This window comes from Cyprinus carpio, chromosome A3 (assembly GCF_018340385.1).
Source record: "Cyprinus carpio isolate SPL01 chromosome A3, ASM1834038v1, whole genome shotgun sequence".
NCBI classification, from domain to species: Eukaryota; Metazoa; Chordata; class Actinopteri; order Cypriniformes; family Cyprinidae; genus Cyprinus; species Cyprinus carpio.
The window spans coordinates 26279395-26301334 of NC_056574.1; the positions used below are offsets into that span (position 1 = coordinate 26279395).

The following is a 21940-nucleotide window of genomic DNA, read 5'->3' on the forward strand; positions in this document are numbered from 1 at the left end:
AAGTGAAGTAGAAACTGCAAAAAAATCCCCCTGTCTATAGAAGAACTAGTTCACTGACACCAAACTGAGATTTAGAGATGTATAAAACAGCAGTTCTAGCCTTCTAACTTTTACTGACATCCAGACCTCTTGTTATAAAGTGATGAAGTGAGTTAACAGAAACCCTTGGTTGAGCTTGAGAGATGTTAAAAGGAATAATCTATGTTAGCAGATGACTACAGGAGTGTGTTTGACCACAAACGTTCATGTCTCATACACACACATAAAGCAGCTCCCTAGTGCCTACCCAGGGAAGCCGTTCCCAAGCAGCTCACTGTCCGGGAAGTCCATGAAGACGGAAGGACACCTATGAAGAGAGGTCAGTTTATAGCCTGCCTAACACACGCACACACACACACATACAGTACCTTCAGTAAATCCAAGCCCTCTACAAACATAGAAAGCATTTGTGATTCAACTAAGACTGAGATTGAAGCATCTTCTATTCCATCCATATGTTTTTGTGTAGTCAAGCTGCTTACCTAATGTACAGTAATGGGTATGTACAGTTTGATGCAATACAGTTCATACTATGTCTATTAACAGGGAATCACAATGTACAACTGACTGGCTCATTATTTTAAAGTCAACATTAACATTCAAAACCCATTCAGTGGAGTTTTAGAGGCAGAGCAAGTTGTTTGAAATGTCTACCACAACAACAAAGACTACAAGACACATATTTTTTGAAATAATGTGCACTGAAAACACTGAATTATTCAATATTTTTACTTCATGTTGACAGTAAAAAATTAAGTGGATATTTTTTTTTTTTTTTTTTTTAAATTAAATTTACTTGATAGATATATATATATATATATTAAATTTAACAACTAAAAACCACATGGCTGCAAAGTGTTTACACAACTGTTACCCAGAAGTCATGGGTGCTAATTCTTGTAAATGTCAAAGTTAACCCTAAGCCTCCTTTAATTAGTAAAAAAAAAAAAAAAAAAAAAACACACATGGTTTCTGTCTATCTTTCTCTCTTCTCGTGCGAGATTGTGGTTTAAAGGATGCTGTGAAGATTCAGTAGTGGCTACATCTCTGATCCATGTTGTAAAGAGAACTGAGAGGAGTGCTTTGCATGTGCTCCTGCCTAAAGAGTCACCAGAGATTTCAAAGTTTACAAGAGGACAGAGAGAAAACAGAGACTCCAGCGCAGTCAATCATTCACACACATACTGTACTAAAGAAGAAAGAAATGCTACTCACGGGGTGACACAGATGAACTTGGTCTTCAGGTAAGGCTGAATTACTGAAAGAACAACAAATGACTGTGTTATTAAATGGAAAATTTTTAATTTTCAGGTCTTCAGTGAGCTTTTGTCATTAAAAAAAAAAAGCAATCTGTTTTCTTTTCTTAGAGGAACAGTTCACACAAAAATGAGCATTCAAACCTATATGATTGTTTTTCCATAAATAAATAAAATAGTCAATGTGACTCTTGTGATACATTCAAATTCTTCTGAAGTGTGACATGACCCTACAGAAATCATTCTGATATAGTAAAAATATAAAAACTGAATAAAAAAACTGAATAAAAAGTTGAAAAGAACAGCATTTATTTGAAATGTTTTTTTTTTAACAAAATACAATTATTTACTGTTACTTTTCATCAATTTAATGTGTCCTCGCTGAATAAAAGCATTCATTTCTTAAAAATAAATAATTAAAAATCTTACTGACCCCAAATTTTATTAATATTACTAACCAAATATTAAAGTCACGCTTTTGCATTCTCTCTTCTGTTATTCTTAGACAATTTTCTCAGAAGCTAAAAGTATCTTGTAAACCACACCCATTCAGTGCACTTCCAATACTAAAATAGTATAATACTAAAAACTATATTGCGGCTAACACACTCACCACATCCAGGATCAGGGAATTCGGTATCAGGCTGGGCCTCGGGGCGGCAGTACTTGCCAAACGCCTCCTCTTTGGGGATCTCAGGGTAGAGGTAGACCAGCGGCGAGACGAGGATGTTGGTGGCATCCATGATCTTGTAGCCCATGATGATCTCAGCGAAAGACATGCTGTTGAGCTGCTGCTTAGTGTACGGTTCAACCGACTGGATCTGGGTCTTGCCTGCACATACATACAGGAACACAAATGCTTCACATATTCAAACTACAGTCATCACGACACAACATATCTGTAGTTGATACAATAACAGAGTAAATGCCAATATCGATTTTCACACCACAAGAAGTATAACATTTTAGACACTTTTTAAATATTTTTTTTTTTTTACAATGGTACCAATGTACTGATCAGTTTGAGAAGTCTAATGCCAACACACACAATATCATGTACATGGAAATGCATTCACCATTGATGTCCTTCTCAACCCAGGTGAAGGTAATGCCTCCCTCTTTGCTGCTTTCACTGAAGCGCAGCAGGAATGTCCCAGGAGGCTTGGGGCTCAGGATGGCCCTCTCTCTTTCTTTACTGATGAAGCCCATTATATACCTGACACACACACATATACACAAAAGCTTGATTTAACCACAGACGCAGTGATTGATGTAATGAACTATGAATACTGCATGAATACACATAACAGAGTGCAGCAGGAGTTCTCACCCTTCATTCCATAGAGCCAAAATATATTTCTTCACTAGGTCGATAATGTTGTCTAGCCACACCCAGAACGAGAAACCTTTTCCTGCCATGTTCTCCTGCAACACACAAACATGTTTAGGATACTCTGATAGAAACTGGATCAGCTGGTCTGATTTGCTCCAAACTTAAAGAATAAGGAACAAAAGTTTGTTATAGCAACATACTTTGCAGAACTTGGCCCATGTTATCTGGCAACCAGAGTAGTTTACACAAGGACCTACACAAAAACAGAAATGCATAACTGAACAGAGATGATACAACAGGGAAGGGTGCAAATGATTAAAAGTGTCATTAATGACTTGATACCACATTGATATAAATCTTTTTTTATATAAATGCTGATATTTTGAATGGAAATGCATGTTGCTATTAAGCAACACAATGGTTTCTGACATTGATAATAATAAGAAATGTTTCTTGAGCAGCAAATCAGCATATTACAGTGATTTCTGAAGGATTATGTGACACTGAAGACTGGAGTAATGATGCTGAAAATTCAGTGTTGCATCACAGGAATAAATTATATTTAAAAAAATAAAAATCTTAGATATTGAATACTTTTGAACTCCACTGAATATTATAACACACAAACACACACATACCCAGAAGCTTCTCTGCAAGTGTGGTGAGCTGCTCAATGGTAAGTCCTCTCTTGGTTGTGGATGAAAACTGCCAGCTGAGCACCTCCGCCACCTGATCCCACGTTCCTACTGGAGGTTTGGTGAAGAAATTCACATTCTGTGAAGATAGAGGGAAGAATTCTTAGTAACTTATACAAGCTCTTGTGCTAACAGGAAGTACGGCTTGCTGTGGATTCATTTCAAACCTTGGGATGGTTGGTCAGCATGTTATACCACAGGATGGACGCCCATGCATTTGGCATCTGACAGATATTAGAGATGACCACCACTGGGAGAGAATGTGTCTGCACAGAGATAAAAACCTTTACATATAATTGAGAAGAACAAATTCTGCTATTTTTGTACATCTTGCTCAGGTGGAAATCTGATTAGTGCAAATAGAGACCTGAGGCTGAATAATTCTCAAGCAAACATAGCCGAATGGCTTAATTATCTCGTTTAATTAACCTGCTGTGTGTGTTGGTATTTTATGTGACCCTGTTGTGTCCATCCACAGAAAAGAAACGATCTTGCATGTACTCTTATCAGCACATAATAGGCATGTAGGCAGCGCTGCGTGCGTTTAGGGGTTTAATAGGTGGCAGATTTCCCAAGGACACACTGCCTGGTTACATATTTATATCCTCCTACTGCTGGTACCATGACGACAGCCTATCACAATGAGCTTATTGGCTTTCAGTACGTTGAATCAATCAACAGCAGCAGCAGCGTGATGGTCTTAATTGGTACTCAGAGTTTAATAATATTATCATCTTTGATTTGATAAACAGGACAGCGCCTTAGTGACAGGAATCCTGTCATGATAAGACATGTCTGACATTTTATTTTATTCTAAAATACTGATAGTCTTTTAAATGAACTAATCTTTTAAACATCCAGTGAGCATTGTTTATGTGTGTAGATTTTATCACCTCAAGGTCGATCTTTAGTCCTTGGTGGTAGACTTCTGTCTCAAATGTGATCAGGTGCAGTTCTTCGGTCACTATCAGAGACGCCTGTAGTTCAGAGGGCAAAGGTCAATGCTTACACGGACTTCTTCACTAGAAGTCAGTGGCATAATGCTAATTACACAAAGACTTACATCACTGTTGGTTCGGCCTCCATTACCACATCTCTGCTCTCGAAGAGTCTGAAAAACAGACGAACAAGTCAGGACTAAGTTAAGTGACATTCAGGCAACAGCTGATCTACAGCAGTCTTCTTGAAGCTTTAATTAATTGTTTTTTTAAATTAATAAAATAGAGTAATTAGTATGTAATTTACTGTAAAAATGTAAATGTGATTCTTCAACTTCAGGCACTTTATGTCCCAGGGGTTTATTTTTATGAAAAAAAAAAAAAAAATATATATATATATATATATATAGTGCTGTCAAATAGATTAATCGTGATTAATCGCATCCAAAATAAAAGTTTGTGTTTACATAATATATACACGTGTATGTACTGTGTATATTTATATGTATATATAAATACACACACATACATATATATATATTTAAGAAATATATGTAAAATATATTTATATTTATGTATAAAATAAATCATATATAAATATGAATATATGTATACATGTAAATATTTGTTAAATATATATACATGTATGTGTGGGTATTTATATACATAAAAATATACACCGTACACACACATATTATCTAAACACAAACTTTTATTTTGGATGCGATTAATCGTGATTAATCAGTTTGACAGCACTAATATATATATAAATTAATTAAACACCTTTTATGCTTAGGTGGTTTTAATTTACATTACATTTTTTAAACTATGATGAGCTTAACAAAGAGTGAAATAAATAATCTACTGAGTGAAAATGATTTATTCATGATCAGTTTTTACATAAATGATGGCCTCAGTCAACTATCATCTTTGCCTGTTATTAAGTTGTTTTAATAACCCTGAAGAACATGCTTGAGGTTAAATACTTTCATTGCTGGACATTGTTAGTACACACAATAAACACAAGTTTAAAAAGTGTGTTTTAAGGAAGTTTAATTTTGCTTCAGAGGGCCAACAGTGACCCAGGCAACTCACAAATCCAGAAAACATATGGTTCTGCACTCTGACAAAAAAAGGTTTGCCGTAATGGCTGAACTTACCAGATGTTTGAATTCTGCTGACAGGCTGCCATTGTTGGATTCCTCCATGTTCATCACCTTCGTGTTAGTGCCAAGGATGTTGAACTTTCGTGAACTGGAGAAAAAGAAGCCGAGGACTTCGTAATGCAACAACTTTTACAGGTACAAGCAAGAAAGAGACTTAATTTCACCACATTTTTTGTAACTGTATAATATAATTTAACAATAAAAATTAAACTTCTAAAAAAATAGCTGAAACATTTATTTTATTGCCAAAATACTGGCCAATTAATGGACCTGCCCAATATATCAGCCTATAACTACAAATAACCATATGACAGTTTAACTCCGTAAGAACGTCATCGTTTTAACCTCAAAACTCACCCTCGAATGGCTGCCACGTCACCTGACTCCCTGCAGAACACAGGAGGAAAAGATTCAAATTTGGCATGTCCAAGTCATTTCATTCTGATGTCACAGGAAAGAGGTGGGACTTACTTGTCAATACACACTTTGATTTTCAGCTGGTAGTTCAACTCTGGGAATTTCACAAGCAGCCTGAAAGAGGGGAGGGGGAAAAATTTACAATTTGCGTCTAGACGTCTTTCCTTTATGACTCACCTCTGTGTGTACCCACCTGACTTTGGTGGTAAACTGAACTCCCGTTTTGATGACAAGTGGTCGGTCAGGGTGCATGGGCATACAAGGCTGCCTCTCAACAACAAATGCACTGCAATGACACAAGCAAACATAATTGATCAGATGCTTTTTCGTTGGTTTATAAAGTTTACACATGAGTGAGTTCCTTCAAACCTCTTCATAAGGTTGCGGAACAGGTCTACGATCTTCTCCTCCAGAGCTGGGCGGTGTTGAATAATCGGATCTCCTTTGTACGAGACCTTCTGTTGAAGCTCCTCCAGTTTCTTGATCTGCTGTCTTATCTGCAACTGGGACTCAGCCAAAGAGGTGATCCTGAAAGACAGAGATTTTAAAAAAATGAGCCAATCCACAAAATGGTGGTACTATTTAAAAGGTTTGGTTGTGAAAGGACTGTGTACCATGTCTCTAAGCGGTCCAGGCAGATGTTCGGTGGTCCTCCGATGCAAGCGATCTGCTGCCTCCTCTTCCAGTCGGCCAGTTCTTCATCTGTCAGGTTCTTCTGCACAAAGTCCATGGCAGACAGCAGCCCTGCCATCTCAGTCACTATTTGCTGCAAAACAGAAAAACGTTGAACTTTTGACCCTAGGGTGACCAGTGTGAACGTAATGAAAGAGTTACTGGGCTGTATTTTCAAGACACTAGAAGTCAACACTAGCCCCTTTCACACATACAGACTTTACTGGTAAATTGGCGGTAAATTTTCGTTAATAGATCATGTGTAAACAGGACCTTTTAAAAAATATTGGTAAATTCGTTCCAGCAATTTACCGGTATGAGAAGTTTGAGTAAATTACCGATAATGCGCTCTGTGTGAACACAGAATGAAGATAGCCAGTAACAGTACGTACAAGTTCAGAATGTGCTGAGGTAAGATGTTTACTCTGGGCCAGTCATAACATTCTTACGCAGATGACACATTTACTAAACACCGTGTAGTTTGATTTGAAGTTGCCTAATGCGATGTCTCTGGGCCAAAAGCAGCTACAATGAATGTGAACGTTTGATACAAAAATGAAGACATCAACAAAAACACTGGCCGCGTTTACCCCTCCATGTTTACAAACACAACACCGGGAGGCGCAGCTGTTTAGAGGTCATTCTGGTTAATGATGTAACAGAATTTACCGGTATTTTGAAATTGATGTGTGAATGGTGCTTTCCCGGTAAAAAGACAGAATGTCATTGCCTGTGTGAACAGGCACACATATTTTTGTATTTACCGGTAAACCCGTTCCGGTAATTTTACGGCAATTGACTGGTATTAGTGTGAAAAGGGATTCTGTATCTTACCCTCCTCAGCTGATCCAGAGCACTCAGCATCTGCTCAAGCTGAGTCATCTTCTGCCTGGTGGCTGCTGCCTGGCTGTTTCCATTCAGGTCCTGGGACAACTCTGAAAGGTAACATAGATTTGTTGAGATTTTATCAATGATTGAGGCTATAAGAGAGATTTTCAGGGTTCCCACAGCTTGATTAACTTCAAATTCAAGGACCTTTCCAGGACTTTTCAGGTCCAATACCCTCAAATTCAAGGACTTAATGTGGGGACACAACTATGCCAAAAAACTATTTTTTTTTTTTGCATTTATTTTTGGCCATATGACAGAGATCTGATATTCTATTTGTTGTATTTCTGTTTTGCATAAAACTGAAGAAAATTTGGTACATTCTATACGGTATTCTAAAATTATCTGATATTAACTTTTGCATGGATTTTATTGAAAATAGCTTAGGCTCATGTAACCAGAAGTTTTAAGATATACGAATATGCTTTTAATTTTTTCTTGCCTCATGGGTTTACATTATCTTAACAAGCAAAGCAAGTCAACATTAATTTCACAGTGTGTCTGTGAAACAGAGGTACCATCGTAACAGTTTTGTGTGTGCGTGAATGTCATGTAGGATGACCCTATTTTAGTTTTCCAAAAAGAGGACAGTGGGTGACCACAATGACCATAACTCAAATATCAATTGGTTGATGGTTAAAGTAGTGCCCAAAGTAGCATAATGACCATATCCCAAATATCAAAACTGAAAATGTAATTTCCATACCTAAAATACATATTTTACAGTCTCTGTTATACATATTGATCATAAACACAGCTAAAAAGCTTCCTACCAGTGGCCCTCCTTCACAAAACTTAACATCTAGCACATTTTTATCATAGGCAGAATAGAAAATGTTTTAATACAAGCATTTTAGTCAAATGTAATTAAGCAACATTTCAAACCTTTAACCCACGGGGAAAATCAACCCATTAACAGTTTAAAAGTAGCCATAGGAGAAAAAAAAAGTGGACTTGGCAACCCTGCATTCCACATGAGCTGCAGGAGTCAGATTTGACTGATCACGGGTCGAGGAGAGAGAGATTGCTGATTCAAAAGAGATTTAAATACTCTGCGTATTGATAGCTGCTCCCTGATGGACAAAAATGCAACATTAGAATGTTTGCAGGGAGCGGGCAGGATAGGACACGAAAATCATGGAGGCGTGCAATAATGGTCAGAAATTCAGTGGGAGCTGGAATAAGAAAACAGTCCCTCGCAGCATTATAATACAAAAACGCACACAATCATTGGCAACTGTAGAAAGCAAAAGCCGAATTCCAGACATTTTGGGCAGTTCAAAAATCCCGGCCAGATGTGTTTTTCAGGTCCAAAAAGAGGACATGTCCAGGAAAAAGAGGAAATATGGTCACTCTAACATCATGGCAACGTACAACACAAAGTACCTCACATGCGAAACACTTAACGTAACGTGTAAATGCGCGTAACTAACGTAAATCAAGCAAGCTTGTATGCATAGGCCACAAATTGTTGGTGAAATAACACATTAGCGGACCAGAGGGAATAATATGTAATTTTTTCCAGAAAAAATCTTGCACAAAATAAATTCAAGGACCTGCATTAATGTATGTTTATTTTCAAAAAATTTCCAGGGCCTTGAATTTTTTTTTCAGATTCACAAACTTTCAAGTATTTCAAGCACCCGTGGGAACTCTGGATTTTGGACAGAACAAAAAAAAAAGACATGTACATGTACTTGTCATACCTCCAGCACTTTTAAGAGTTTTGTAATTGAAGTCAAAATCATCTTGCAGATTTTCCAACATCTTCATCTTCTGCTCCATATCCTGTACAGAAAGATTATCGCAGATGGATGAGTGCGAGGATGTACCCCATAAAGGGCAAAATATAAGACATTATGTACTCAAGCGTCAATATGTTAAAAATTGGGCTTTCAAACTGGGGCTTTAAGGGGGTGCTGGGGGGCAATAATTATAAAAAAAGGGTAAATAATGATTACTTTTTTTATCACAGCTTTTGTAAGAACTATTCTGAAATAAGTAGATTAATCACAATTATTTTATTCTATTGACAGCCCTAGTTGTATCTCTTCAGGTTTACACATCTATCAGTACTCTAATAGTGAACAGAAAAAAATATTTTTTCAACACAATATAAAAAAATAAATATTTTCCAAATAAATAGTAAAGAACATAAATTAGTCTTTATACACATAAAATATCTAGATGCCTTATTATTTAAGGAAGGAGATCATCATATTTAAGGGTCTGAGGCATGAAAACTCCCTTTGCAAGATGACTACTTCTACACATCAAAAATGTTGTTAAAGAAAAGGTTTGTGTTCAAAGCAGCATCTTTTGGAGAGATGATAAAGTGATGCATATGTACCTGTAACTGTGAACAAGACAAATCAATGTTAGTCAATTAAAGTGTGATTTTATGTACCAACCTGTACTCTCTTCCTGATATCCTGCAGGTTGTGTTCCAGTATCTGCTGTTTTTCTGTCACCACAGTGCCAGTGGGATGGGCAACCTGGCCGTCCTAGAGATGTGCAAGATATTGGAGAAAAAAAATTCTGAATATGTCCTTTCAAAGTGGAATCCATTTCCAAGCACTTTGTGTATACTATTACTGTGTGTTTGACTGAAAAGGACTTTTTGCAATATACACACACACACACACACACACACATTTAATAAAAATCAAATTATTTTCTCTCTTGAAATTTATTCACTATAGAACTCAAAAAATATGAAATATCGCCCACGACTAAATACATCATTCATCTGTATGTGTTTAAATGTGCCTATTCAAGAGTGTAATTGTGCATGTATGCATATGTATGTGTGTGTGTGTGTGTATTTACCTGCTGTGCAGTGGTGGCCGTCTGCAGCAGACGCTGCTCTTCCCACAGGCAGCGGGCCACGATGCGGGCGATCTCCATGGGCTTCTCCAGATACTTGCTCTGCAGGTGCTGTTTGATGCGCCGCAGGTTGTGTTGGTACAGGACATTGTTCTCCTGCAGGAACCGGCTGTACTGCTGATCGATCTCCCCCAGCAGGTTATGAAACACAAGCGTGGCGTGAGACTCCTTGTTGGCCGCATACGCCCTGTAACAGACAGAAACAAACAGCCTCATGTAATGGGAGAAGCTTTTGACAATCAGACGTGTCTTTACCTGCAACAAAACCAAAGCTTTGTCAAAGACTTCTGTCTTTGTCTAAATGCTAAAAAACAGTTAACCTGCAAAAACTGGCAAATAGTGTGCATTTTTAAAGTCCTGGCTCTCATGTGTAGGGATGCGTCACTGCAGTTTGCCGTCATCAGTTACATGATCTCAGTTTTCTGCTGTTACTCATCACAAATTCCAAACTGCTGACCTCATTCTGAAGGCAGCCATCGGTGAAGAAACACACATCACTGTTATCCATTACGCATTAACAAGGAATTCAAAAACTACAACCAAAACAGCAATACTTACGCAGAGAATGCGTCATTATAGTTTTAACAATAATAATTTTAAGTCTTTAGCGGCTGGTTCAGTCCCTTTAGTTTTTCCCAACTGACACACATTAGCACATGAAAATATCATCAATAAAATATCTATGTGTCTAGGATAAGCAGTATGACCAAATGTTAGATCAAAGTATGAGTAATTTGATATTAAGCTACTGGTATATACAGTATAATACAGTTATTTGCTACAAATGTTTGTATATTAAATATTATATTAAATAACCATGTGCAAATACACATTTGTTGATAATCCAGTAATTTAAATACTTTACAAATAAATAGTACTTTGTTTAATTTGATTATTTTCATTTTAATTGAAAAAGACTAAAAAAAAAAAAAACGTAAGATTCATTGCAAATAAGTATGGTTGGCATCAGTGCAAACAGCTTCACATTTCACTCCTCTCAAGTGTAATAACAAAACTGTGGTCATTAAAATCTGCTGATTGACACAGTTCTACCGTCATACATGTGCCATGCTTCTTTAAATAATCTCTTTGACAACTGCAAATTTAATGAGATCAAATAATGAGTGAAGACTGTGTATCTACATAAACACTGGATTGTGTTTGAATGGTTGGTGTCTGAACGCACTATCACCACTAGTCTTTGACCTGAAGCAATAACGTGTTTTTTATCAATAATTTACAGGCTTAATTATACTGATGATCATGTTCCTCTGAGCAAACAATCCATTCAGAAGGTTCTATGACACTGTCAGCATGAAACAAGCTTAACATCCCATGGGTTATTTGTATTGTCTTATCTTTACTTTAACCACACTAACGAGAAAACTGAGAGCGTGAGAGGGTGATGTGAAGGACGATGCCTTTGGGCATTCAAAGTGAAATGCAGCATCAAAATTTTACTACAGAGTATCAAAACTTTAAAAGTTTAAAGACAACATTATAAATCTATTAAAAATAAGATAAAACGTTACATCACAAACACTTCATATGCTGCAACCCAATGGTTATCTAAGCGTTGTGTTGACAACCAAGATTACCCAGCTTAATTTTTTGCTCCACTCTTTTAATTTAAAGATGCATGCTGTGAGACAGAAACCGGACACGAGGAGATGAAACCGGACATGAGTCATTTCAGAGTGACATTTTATATTCTACAACAGAATCACACAGAAGTCATTCACACTGATGCTATGAGGAAATTCAGAGGGAAAAAATGGCACTGGTTCATGTTATTCACAGCAGACTTTCCAGGAGCACTTTACGGGCAGAGGCGTGACATTACTAAAGATGACTCTAAAGACGATCACTAAAAATCATTCTAAGAATAAGGAAGTGCAGTATATGATATCTAGGAGTGGTCACACCTTATGAGTATAACAAGCTGCTAAAAAAAAACACCTCCATGTATTCAAATGAGTAATACCTTCACTTATCTTGGTGTCAGAAAGTCTTTAAAATCATTATGTGAGAAACAACTGGCATTGTTTATTATTTACAGTGTACAATTATGTACAGTGGTTAAAATTTTAACTTGCCCTGCTACCAAAAAAAAAAAAAAAAAAAAAAAAGTTATTGTTTTTGACCCATGTTATCTTGCATTCTAATTAAGTCTGCACAATTAATCGAAATTAAATTGCAAAGGCAATAAATCTCGATTAGGCAGAAGTTGCCATTGTCATGCGTATCTTTCAGTAAATCCAAAAATGCCCCAAAGAAGAAATCCAGGAAATGTCTATTGCTGCAGCTGAATCAACACAAGATTTAACTGCATTCATTGATTCAACATGACTAATAAACACACGACTACGGCAATATATGGTTTATCTGAGTTCTTATTATTATTATTATAATAATTTATCATAATAAAGTATATATATAATGAAATGCTAATCGACATAGCCTTTATCACTGCTTAGAATACAATGAAATATTGTGTGCCTTAATTATTCTAAGAAGCCACATCGTCTCACAGAAGGATTTATTTCAAACACTCGACTGACGTTATGGAGTAAAAATGTTATTAAATGTGGTATTTTCACTTGCTCTCAGATGGAGCAGCATTTACTACACAGAGCGTAGTTCACTGAGAAGATACGCAAACAGCTGTCATTATAGTGAATGATTTCGTCGATTTCAAAATCCTACGATTATATCGTCTGCTATTATGAACACGATTTTGTATAGCTTGTCATAGAACTAGGGCTCTGTGTAGTAAATACCTCTCCACCTTAAAGCAGGTGATGGAGATTTACTGCTAATCACAGAACCAGCTTTACTAACAAAATGTGCATGACAATCGCAATTAATTGCGTTCGATTAATCGTGCAATCGGGGGGGGGCTATTCATCAGAAGGGTGGGCCTGTGCCTGTCAGGCCCATCCGCTGACTACGCCCCTGATGTAAACGAAATCAAACAAACATTATATGTTGCTGCTCAGATAAGACACAGACCTTCAGAGTGCTAAGGTCTTTTATGTCACATCCTGTTGCTGGCAACTCACCAGTCCTGGCTCTCAATCCAGGGGGCCAAGAACTGCCGCAGCTCCATAGGAAAGCTGTCACTGTACAGGTGATACAGCTGCTCCAGATACCGCGTCTCCAACTGCTGTAACTGATTCCACTGGGCCATGCTGACCTGCAGGATAGAGAAAGAGAACTAAGAATCCCTTGACATGAGGCAAACAAACATGACAAGCTCAACGGACCAGGTAAGTCATTTTTTCCTTGTTCCTTCCTCAAAAAAGACATATATAGCACATATCAAGATCTGTTACAATTTGCCTCTGTATGCTGCTAATTTCACAATTCAAAAAATCTTTATCAAAAGAAAAAATTAAATAAAACCCCAGCAGGTAAATGTTTAGTCTTCACCAGCAACACGGTCTTATCAACAAAACAGACAAACATTAGCAATGTCAAGGAAGTGTAATGTGCATGTCACCAGCATGTCGAGGCCAAAGAAATCAGTGGCTGTTGATCATAAAGCAGCAAGAGCTTCCGTTGAAAGAGGAAAACCTCAAAAGCCCATGGACGCTGTTTCTCTCTACATTACCTCAAAATGCTGTGGAACGCACACTTGCAGTTCACCACATCCACACCCCACACGCAGAGGTTTGTGCTGACAAACAGACTAAAAAAACAGTGCTGGCACACACTTTTTCTTTACTCACTTTTGCTCAGGTTTGCACACTGAAGGATGGAGAGAAAAGGACACAAGCGAAATGCATCCTCAAGTCCAAGTGAAAAAAAAAAGACCTAGTGCACGAAACTGCTTTCCTTTATTTCACTTCTCTTTTCACTAAACTCATCCAAATACTGAGCTGCAAATCTATAAATTAGCTAAACGAACTGCAACTTGACTGGCCATGTCTACTTGCGGTGAAAGCAATGGGGAAGTGAACTACTATATTCATGCACAGGTAAAACTGAAAGAGTGTGAGATGGAGGGTTGGACACATACATGAGATCATTTTGGCTGGATAGACTTTCATGCTTTACCTCCTCTAGGTTACCTATTGCATTTATGACCACTATAAAGTCATTGTACAATTATTAAATTATCAAGTACAAAGTACAAAACAATAAACTGCTGTGAATGTAACATTTTACTAGCAAATCTTTTGTATTTGACTAGTCTCCCTGCTAAACAGGTGACCGTTACATATCCTCACTGGCTAGTTATGGCAGATTAGACATGACCGAGTTCAAGGAAAAACTACTCAAACAACAAAACGGATGAAAAAAAGAAGAATATCATGATAATTACTATTTCTGACATGACAGACAAATGGGTTTAAACTATTCGCTTTGTCACATCCAAGTTTTTCCAGCACGGCGCAATGTTTTGCACACTATACACAGCATGTTAAGTAATATATAAACAATGTTCGAACCATCAAGTAATATACTATTAAGCAAGAATGAAATTTGATAAACGTCATAAAAAGTGAACTACAGCATTGATCACAGATCAATTAACGATATGACACCCACAGCTCCAACAAGTACATGTTGGTAAGACAAGAGACAAATCTGACAAGAACCAAACTTGGTATGGATTTAAATATAAGACCATCAGATGACATCACTGGCCAGTTGACGGGACTCACACTTGTCCTTCCTGCTCACTTCTGATTTGTCACTGAAAAGTTAGCATTCATTCATACTGTACATCCATTTTTATGCCTTGTAAACAAACATACAGTTTTCTGTGTTGTATTCTACGTTATTGCAAAATCTGCTGATGTCACCTAGATCATTTTATCTGATTGTTTAACATAGATGAGGTTTGATTTAAATGAAATTGTAAAAATGACTTAATAGTGATAGTTATGAAAAGCTTCTTTAAATACCCTAAAACACAAGCATAACTACAGTACCAGCTTGCTGCACGTTTTCCTCTTTTGAAAAAAAAATTGAATGATCAAAAAAATAAATAAATAAATAAAAGAATTATAAAAAAATATGTATATATGCAATGTATAATTTAATTATTTATTTGTGTATGTGGTACAAAATTCTGGCCAGCAGAAAATAATCCTTGCCAATAATGAAATCTTCATTTAGAAACAATCAATGTAAATCCAAACGCCCTGATCAATCTATTTTAAAAACCAAAATTGAACAGACAAACAAAGCTGTTCAATCAAATCTAATGGGAAAGGAAGTCTCTGTTGCACAATATGAATAACACAGGTTACATAGATGCAACAAGAACTGGTTTGACATCCATTTTTTTTTTTTTAGGAACATTAGGAACACTGCATAATGGATGATATGCATTACCTTGGATCATATTGCCAAGAACTTTATGTGGGTATATAAGACAATCGCAGTTCTTAAAGGGACAGTGCTAAACATGCAGCAGACTGTCATTAAAGGGGTTTCTTTCTTGTGCTGAATACAAAAGAGGATATTTTAAAGAATGTGGGTAACCAAAATGTTGCTGGTCCACACTGACTTTGATCGTAGGAAAAAAATACTATGGAACTTACTGTGGACCAGCAACTGTTTGGTTTTCCAGTTCCTCAAAATAGCATTTATGTTCAGCAGAAGAAAGAAACTCATTCAGGTTTAAAACAACTTTTGAGTCAGTAAATGATAGTATAAAAATAAATTTTTTATATTTGTTCATTCAGTTTCAATGTTTAGTCTTCACCAGCAACACGGTCTTATCAACAAAACAGACAAACATTAGCAATGTCAAGGAAGTGTAATGTGCATGTCACCAGCATGTCGAGGCCAAAGAAATCAGTGGCTGTTGATCATAAAGCAGCAAGAGCTTCCGTTGAAAGAGGAAAACCTCAAAAGCCCATGGACGCTGTTTCTCTCTACATTACCTCAAAATGCTGTGGAACGCACACTTGCAGTTCACCACATCCACACCCACACGCAGAGGTTTGTGCTGACAAACAGACTAAAAAAACAGTGCTGGCACACACTTTTTCTTTACTCACTTTTGCTCAGGTTTGCACACTGAAGGATGGAGAGAAAAGGACACAAGCGAAATGCATCCTCAAGTCCAAGTGAAAAAAAAAAGACCTGGTGCACGAAACTGCTTTCCTTTATTTCACTTCTCTTTTCACTAAACTCATCCAAATACTGAGCTGCAAATCTATAAATTAGCTAAACGAACTGCAACTTGACTGGCCATGTCTACTTGCGGTGAAAGCAATGGGGAAGTGAACTACTATATTCATGCACAGGTAAAACTGAAAGAGTGTGAGGTGGAGGGTTGGACACATACATGAGATCATTTTGGCTGGATAGACTTTCATGCTTTACCTCCTCTAGGTTACCTATTGCATTTATGACCACTATAAAGTCATTGTACAATTATTAAATTATCAAGTACAAAGTACAAAACAATAAACTGCTGTGAATGTAACATTTTACTAGCAAATCTTTTGTATTTGACTAGTCTCCCTGCTAAACAGGTGACCGTTACATATCCTCACTGGCTAGTTATGGCAGATTAGACATGACCGAGTTCAAGGAAAAACTACTCAAACAACAAAACGGATGAAAAAAAGAAGAATATCATGATAATTACTATTTCTGACATGACAGACAAATGGGTTTAAACTAGTCGCTTTGTCACATCCAAGTTTTTCCAGCACGGCGCAATGTTTTGCACACTATAAACAGCATGTTAAGTAATATATAAACAATGTTCGAACCATCAAGTAATATACTATTAAGCAAGAATGAAATTTGATAAACGTCATAAAAAGTGAACTACAGCATTGATCACAGATCAATTAACGATATGACACCACAGCTCCAACAAGTACATGTTGGTAAGACAAGAGACAAATCTGACAAGAACCAAACTTGGTATGGATTTAAATATAAGACCATCAGATGACATCACTGGCCAGTTGACGGGACTCACACTTGTCCTTCCTGCTCACTTCTGATTTGTCACTGAAAAGTTAGCATTCATTCATACTGTACATCCATTTTTATGCCTTGTAAACAAACATACAGTTTTCTGTGTTGTATTCTACGTTATTGCAAAATCTGCTGATGTCACCTAGATCATTTTATCTGATTGTTTAACATAGATGAGGTTTGATTTAAATGAAATTGTAAAAATGACTTAATAGTGATAGTTATGAAAGCTTCTTTAAATACCCTAAAACACAAGCATAACTACAGTACCAGCTTGCTGCACGTTTTCCTCTTTTGAAAAAAATTGAATGATCAAAAAAATAAATAAATAAATAAAAGAATTATAAAAAAAATATGTATATATGCAATGTATAATTTAATTATTTATTTGTGTGTGTGGTACAAAATTCTGGCCAGCAGAAAATAATCCTTGCCAATAATGAAATCTTCATTTAGAAACAATCAATGTAAATCCAAACGCCCTGATCAATCTATTTTAAAACCAAAATTGAACAGACAAACAAAGCTGTTCAATCAAATCTAATGGGAAAGGAAGTCTCTGTTGCACAATATGAATAACACAGGTTACATAGATGCAACAAGAACTGGTTTGACATCCATTTTTTTTTTTTTAGGAACATTAGGAACACTGCATAATGGATGATATGCATTACCTTGGATCATATTGCCAAGAACTTTATGTGTAAAGGAGGACACCACAAAGCTTATGATCTATGTGCTCCCTGGGGGAAGATTTTGTTGTCTTCCACCACCTGGCATCCATTCTCAATTTACAGCATGTCAATGCTCCCAAGAATAACAACAACAACAACAAAAAACATTCCCAGGAATATGAATGACAATCCCAAATCAGTGCTTATTCATAACGCTCTTATTTCATGTATCTGTTCTCACACTGCAACCCTAAATGTCTGCTGATCCCTTACACAACTTGAGAGTCTCAAAACGATACCCTCACACTCAGTGTCGGTTACCTTTCCTTCCTTGACATGCTGAGTAACCAGAAGCACTTCTCAGAGCTGGTGTGACTTAAATGATGTTGGCTGAGTTTGTGGCTCAAAGTGCATAAAGACAAATGTCATAGACACAGAGGATGAGTCAAACTGAGCTGAAAACCAGCAAGCACTTCAGGCTGTAAGAAGTTCTGTACTTAATATCCAGCAGCCTCAGCGGAAAGCTGAAGGAGAAAAATAGTCTTAGATATGGGAGGGATTCGGGTAAAGCTTGGAGGAAGTTCACATTTCAGCTCTCAAATGAATTTCCATAAATGAGGGAGTATGCAAACTACCCTAAAACTGCAATAAGTACACTTTTGTCCTACCCTGGAGGTCAATAGCTTGTGGACTAAGAGATGTGCAAATGTACTAAAATGAAAGTTCATATCTATAAAAAAACACTTCCTGTTATTTGAAATAACTTCTGGTCAACCTCTTTGGCAACTTTAGCTACACTAGCAGATTTGATCCTCCTACACTCTATATTATTTGCAATGATGGTTCCATAAAGAACCTCTAAAGGGATAGTTCACCCAAAAACTAAAATTTGCTGTTAATTTACTGACCCTCAGGCCATCCAAGATGTTGGTGACTTTTTTTTTCTTAAAGCTGCAGTCCGTAAATTTTGCCTCTTTGTCGCCATCTCAGTTTGAAAACCTGGAATTGCATCAATTTGTGGGATTATCTTCCTTGCCGTGGGTTGTGCACCAGCACGGCTCCAGCGCGGATGATTCTAATAATGTGTGGCTGTCAATCACCGCACCGGTGTGGATACTGCGCTTTTAGGGGTGTGCCATATGACGATTTTTGACCACGGACGATAAAAATGTCTCCACGATCTGCTTTTGAAGAAATATCGTAGTATCGTACAACAATCCACACCCTATCAATATAAACTACGGTACCTCCGTCTCACTGTACAATCCCACATGCATTCACATCACATCAGTGTTAGGCTTGCCGGTTAAATTTTTCATTCACGCGCTGGTCTGACATGCACTTTTTCTGAGCATGTACACCTGAAGCGTGCGCACTAAAAAGCCTGTCAAACAGCACCTGATTTCTGAACTAAGTTATCTTTTGCGCTAGTACTATCAAAACACACAAGGTTTGCATAGAGACTCAGTTTGTTATTTCTAAAATGAAAGTAAACAGCTGAGAGAAAAACAGATACATGCCTGTATATAAGACAATCGCAGTTCTTAAAGGGACAGTGCTAAACATGCAGCGGACTGTCATTAAAGGGGTTTCTTTCTTGTGCTGAATACAAAAGAGGATATTTTAAAGAATGTGGGTAACCAAAATGTTGCTGGTCCACACTGACTTTGATCGTAGGAAAAAAATACTATGGAACTTACTGTGGACCAGCAACTGTTTGGTTTTCCAGTTCCTCAAAATAGCATTTATGTTCAGCAGGAGAAAGAAACTCATTCAGGTTTAAAACAACTTTTGAGTCAGTAAATGATAGTATAAAAATAAATTTTTTATATTTGTTCATTCAGTTTCTTGAATGCTCCTGCTAAATACACATTGTACCTGAAAATAAAGCACTTTTTGTTTTGTTTGTAAATTATGTGAAGTTGTAATGTGTATCTTTGTTCTTATTTTTTAATAATTTCCTATGAAATCCTACCCATACCACTCAAATTAGAAAACTTTATCACAAGCTTACCGTTGTGAATCAAGCTAAAGTACGGCGGTAGTTTTGAACACTGACTGGTTATGCACTTGCTCAAAAATTGATTTTGGATAATTTTTAAACAAAAAAGTTACAGACTGCAGCTTTAAGTAAAACAATTCATAAAATGCAAGTCAGTGGCTGCCCGTTTTTGAAACTTTATAAAAGCATGTCAAGGAACACAAAATTAATCCCTGTGGCTCCTGATGATATATTGAGGTCTTATGAAGCGAAACGATCAGTCTGTGCAAGAAACTGAACATTACTTACAACATCATTACCTGTTATCCATATTCTCAGGCAAACAGGGAGATGCGGTTCTTTTCCGCAAACTGGTTCTTTCGGACAGCTCATTTCAATAAACTGGTTCAATTCACTAGTTTGTTTACATAATCACACAATGACGTTACATATACGTATCTTAGATGGCCTGAGGCTGAGTAAATTAACAGCTAATTGTTATTTTTGGGTGAACTATACCTTTAACATGGAATCTTTCATTGCACAAAAGGTTATTTTTAGTGGAAAGGTTCTTTGAATTATTAAAATGCTCTTCACACTAAGGAAAAAAAAATGGTTGTTTTAAGATCTGTTCACTGAAAAGTTCTTTGGGGAACCGAAAATGTTTATTTTCTATGAGATTGCTTTTTAGCACTTGCGGATCCATCATCCCAAAGTCAGTTGGTTTTCAAATGGGTTTTTGGTTAAATGTCTCAAGCTCAAGATACATTCACATTTTCTTTTTTTAAAGCTTTTACTTGACTTGAAAAAGGCGGTTGCTAACAAGTGGCTAAATGGGACTACAGAGGTTTTTGGGGACATGAAACGCCATCACACTGGACAAGTAAAATAACCAACTCACTACTCTGCTTTCACAGCCTCATTGTGTTTCTAAAAGGGCTTTTGCAAAATATTCCACATGAGCTGTCGGAAACTTAATGTTGGTGTAGTTCAAAGGATGTGACACTCACAGATGAGGCCAACGTTCAGTGTGAGATAAAACGCCCAGACCTGGTTGTGACCTGAGCCTCCTTTTCATTTCCGTGAAGATTAAAGAAGCAGCAAGCTGTTCTGATCTGTTGTTCTCTGTCTTTAACAATGTCTGTCACCTCATACCTGTTTACTACGGCACAAACAATCATTCATAAGATACAAGTGGGAACAGATGCACAGTTTAATTAAGTGGCATTTCCTGCAGTTTCCACTGCTTGATTTATGGATGGAATTAACCGTAACGCTCAGCACAGGATCATTTTCAAAATAGTGAAAGGAAGATAAGCAATTGTGATTTACATAGACGATCACTTACAAATACTTATTATTCCACAGAATAAGCCTTATTTCCATCAGAGAGAACCACTTTTATACAAAGTGATGTACAGTATAAGTTTACTTTTTAGGCTTGGGCGAGGTCTACAAATTTGGCAACGGATGATGTCTACAGTGAACATTGCGATGGACGATGACATCAGCGGGGGGAGTGCAGGGGTGTGGGGGGTTGTGGAGTTAGGGGGTGAATCCTTATAAGGGAAGACAACTAACGTTTCCTAACACCGTGTCTACACCAGATGCGAGTGGCGCAGCGTGGTGCGACACGACAAAATACTATAGAACCACTGATCCATAATAGAGATTCATTATATACAGATCAGTCAATAGAACTCATTATAATCAGTGATGCTGTCTACACTGGATGCAGCACAGCGCGGCGTGACAACACAAATACCTGTCAGTAAACTGCTGCCGTGTTCTACTTATGACGTGCTGACACAAATTTCAAATGATTTTCAACGGTCCCTTTTGTCGCATCCAGTGTAGACAGTCTTTAGCTGATGCGGTGTGGCGCCACATGACAACTGTCGCATCCGGTGTAGACACAGTGTAAGGAGAGATGACTGAGGACAAATGATTTGAAGATTCTCAGTACCACTGACAAACATATAATCTTGTAAAATGTGTGGTAAGTACTGCCTCTCCATAGTACGTGCGATCACGAATCTCG

General features: G+C 37.1%; 1 protein-coding gene across 5 annotated transcripts in view; it reads right to left on the reverse strand.

Moving 5' to 3' along the window:
- LOC109080466 (signal transducer and activator of transcription 3) overlaps positions 1–21940 on the reverse strand; it is a 34909-nt gene that overhangs the window by 4081 nt on the left and 8888 nt on the right. For 2 of the 5 annotated variants that reach the window (XM_042726553.1, XM_042726570.1), the window contains exons 2-22: positions 13353–13486; positions 10234–10477; positions 9816–9908; positions 9111–9192; positions 7351–7451; positions 6459–6610; positions 6214–6372; positions 6038–6130; positions 5899–5958; positions 5785–5814; positions 5422–5515; positions 4387–4434; positions 4217–4300; positions 3491–3589; positions 3267–3402; positions 2829–2881; positions 2626–2720; positions 2372–2511; positions 1909–2127; positions 1255–1297; positions 287–346 (exon numbers count right to left, since the gene is read on the reverse strand). In XM_042726553.1, coding sequence (XP_042582487.1) covers positions 287–346; positions 1255–1297; positions 1909–2127; positions 2372–2511; positions 2626–2720; positions 2829–2881; positions 3267–3402; positions 3491–3589; positions 4217–4300; positions 4387–4434; positions 5422–5515; positions 5785–5814; positions 5899–5958; positions 6038–6130; positions 6214–6372; positions 6459–6610; positions 7351–7451; positions 9111–9192; positions 9816–9908; positions 10234–10477; positions 13353–13480 — 2213 coding nt within the window. In that variant the 5' untranslated portion in view covers positions 13481–13486. Of the gene's footprint in view, positions 1–282; positions 347–1254; positions 1298–1908; positions 2128–2371; positions 2512–2625; positions 2721–2828; positions 2882–3266; positions 3403–3490; positions 3590–4216; positions 4301–4386; positions 4435–5421; positions 5516–5784; positions 5815–5898; positions 5959–6037; positions 6131–6213; positions 6373–6458; positions 6611–7350; positions 7452–9110; positions 9193–9815; positions 9909–10233; positions 10478–13352; positions 13487–14021; positions 14228–21940 lie in introns of those variants that run through there. The other 3 variants (XM_042726563.1, XM_042726587.1, XM_042726579.1) reach the window with 3 other exon arrangements.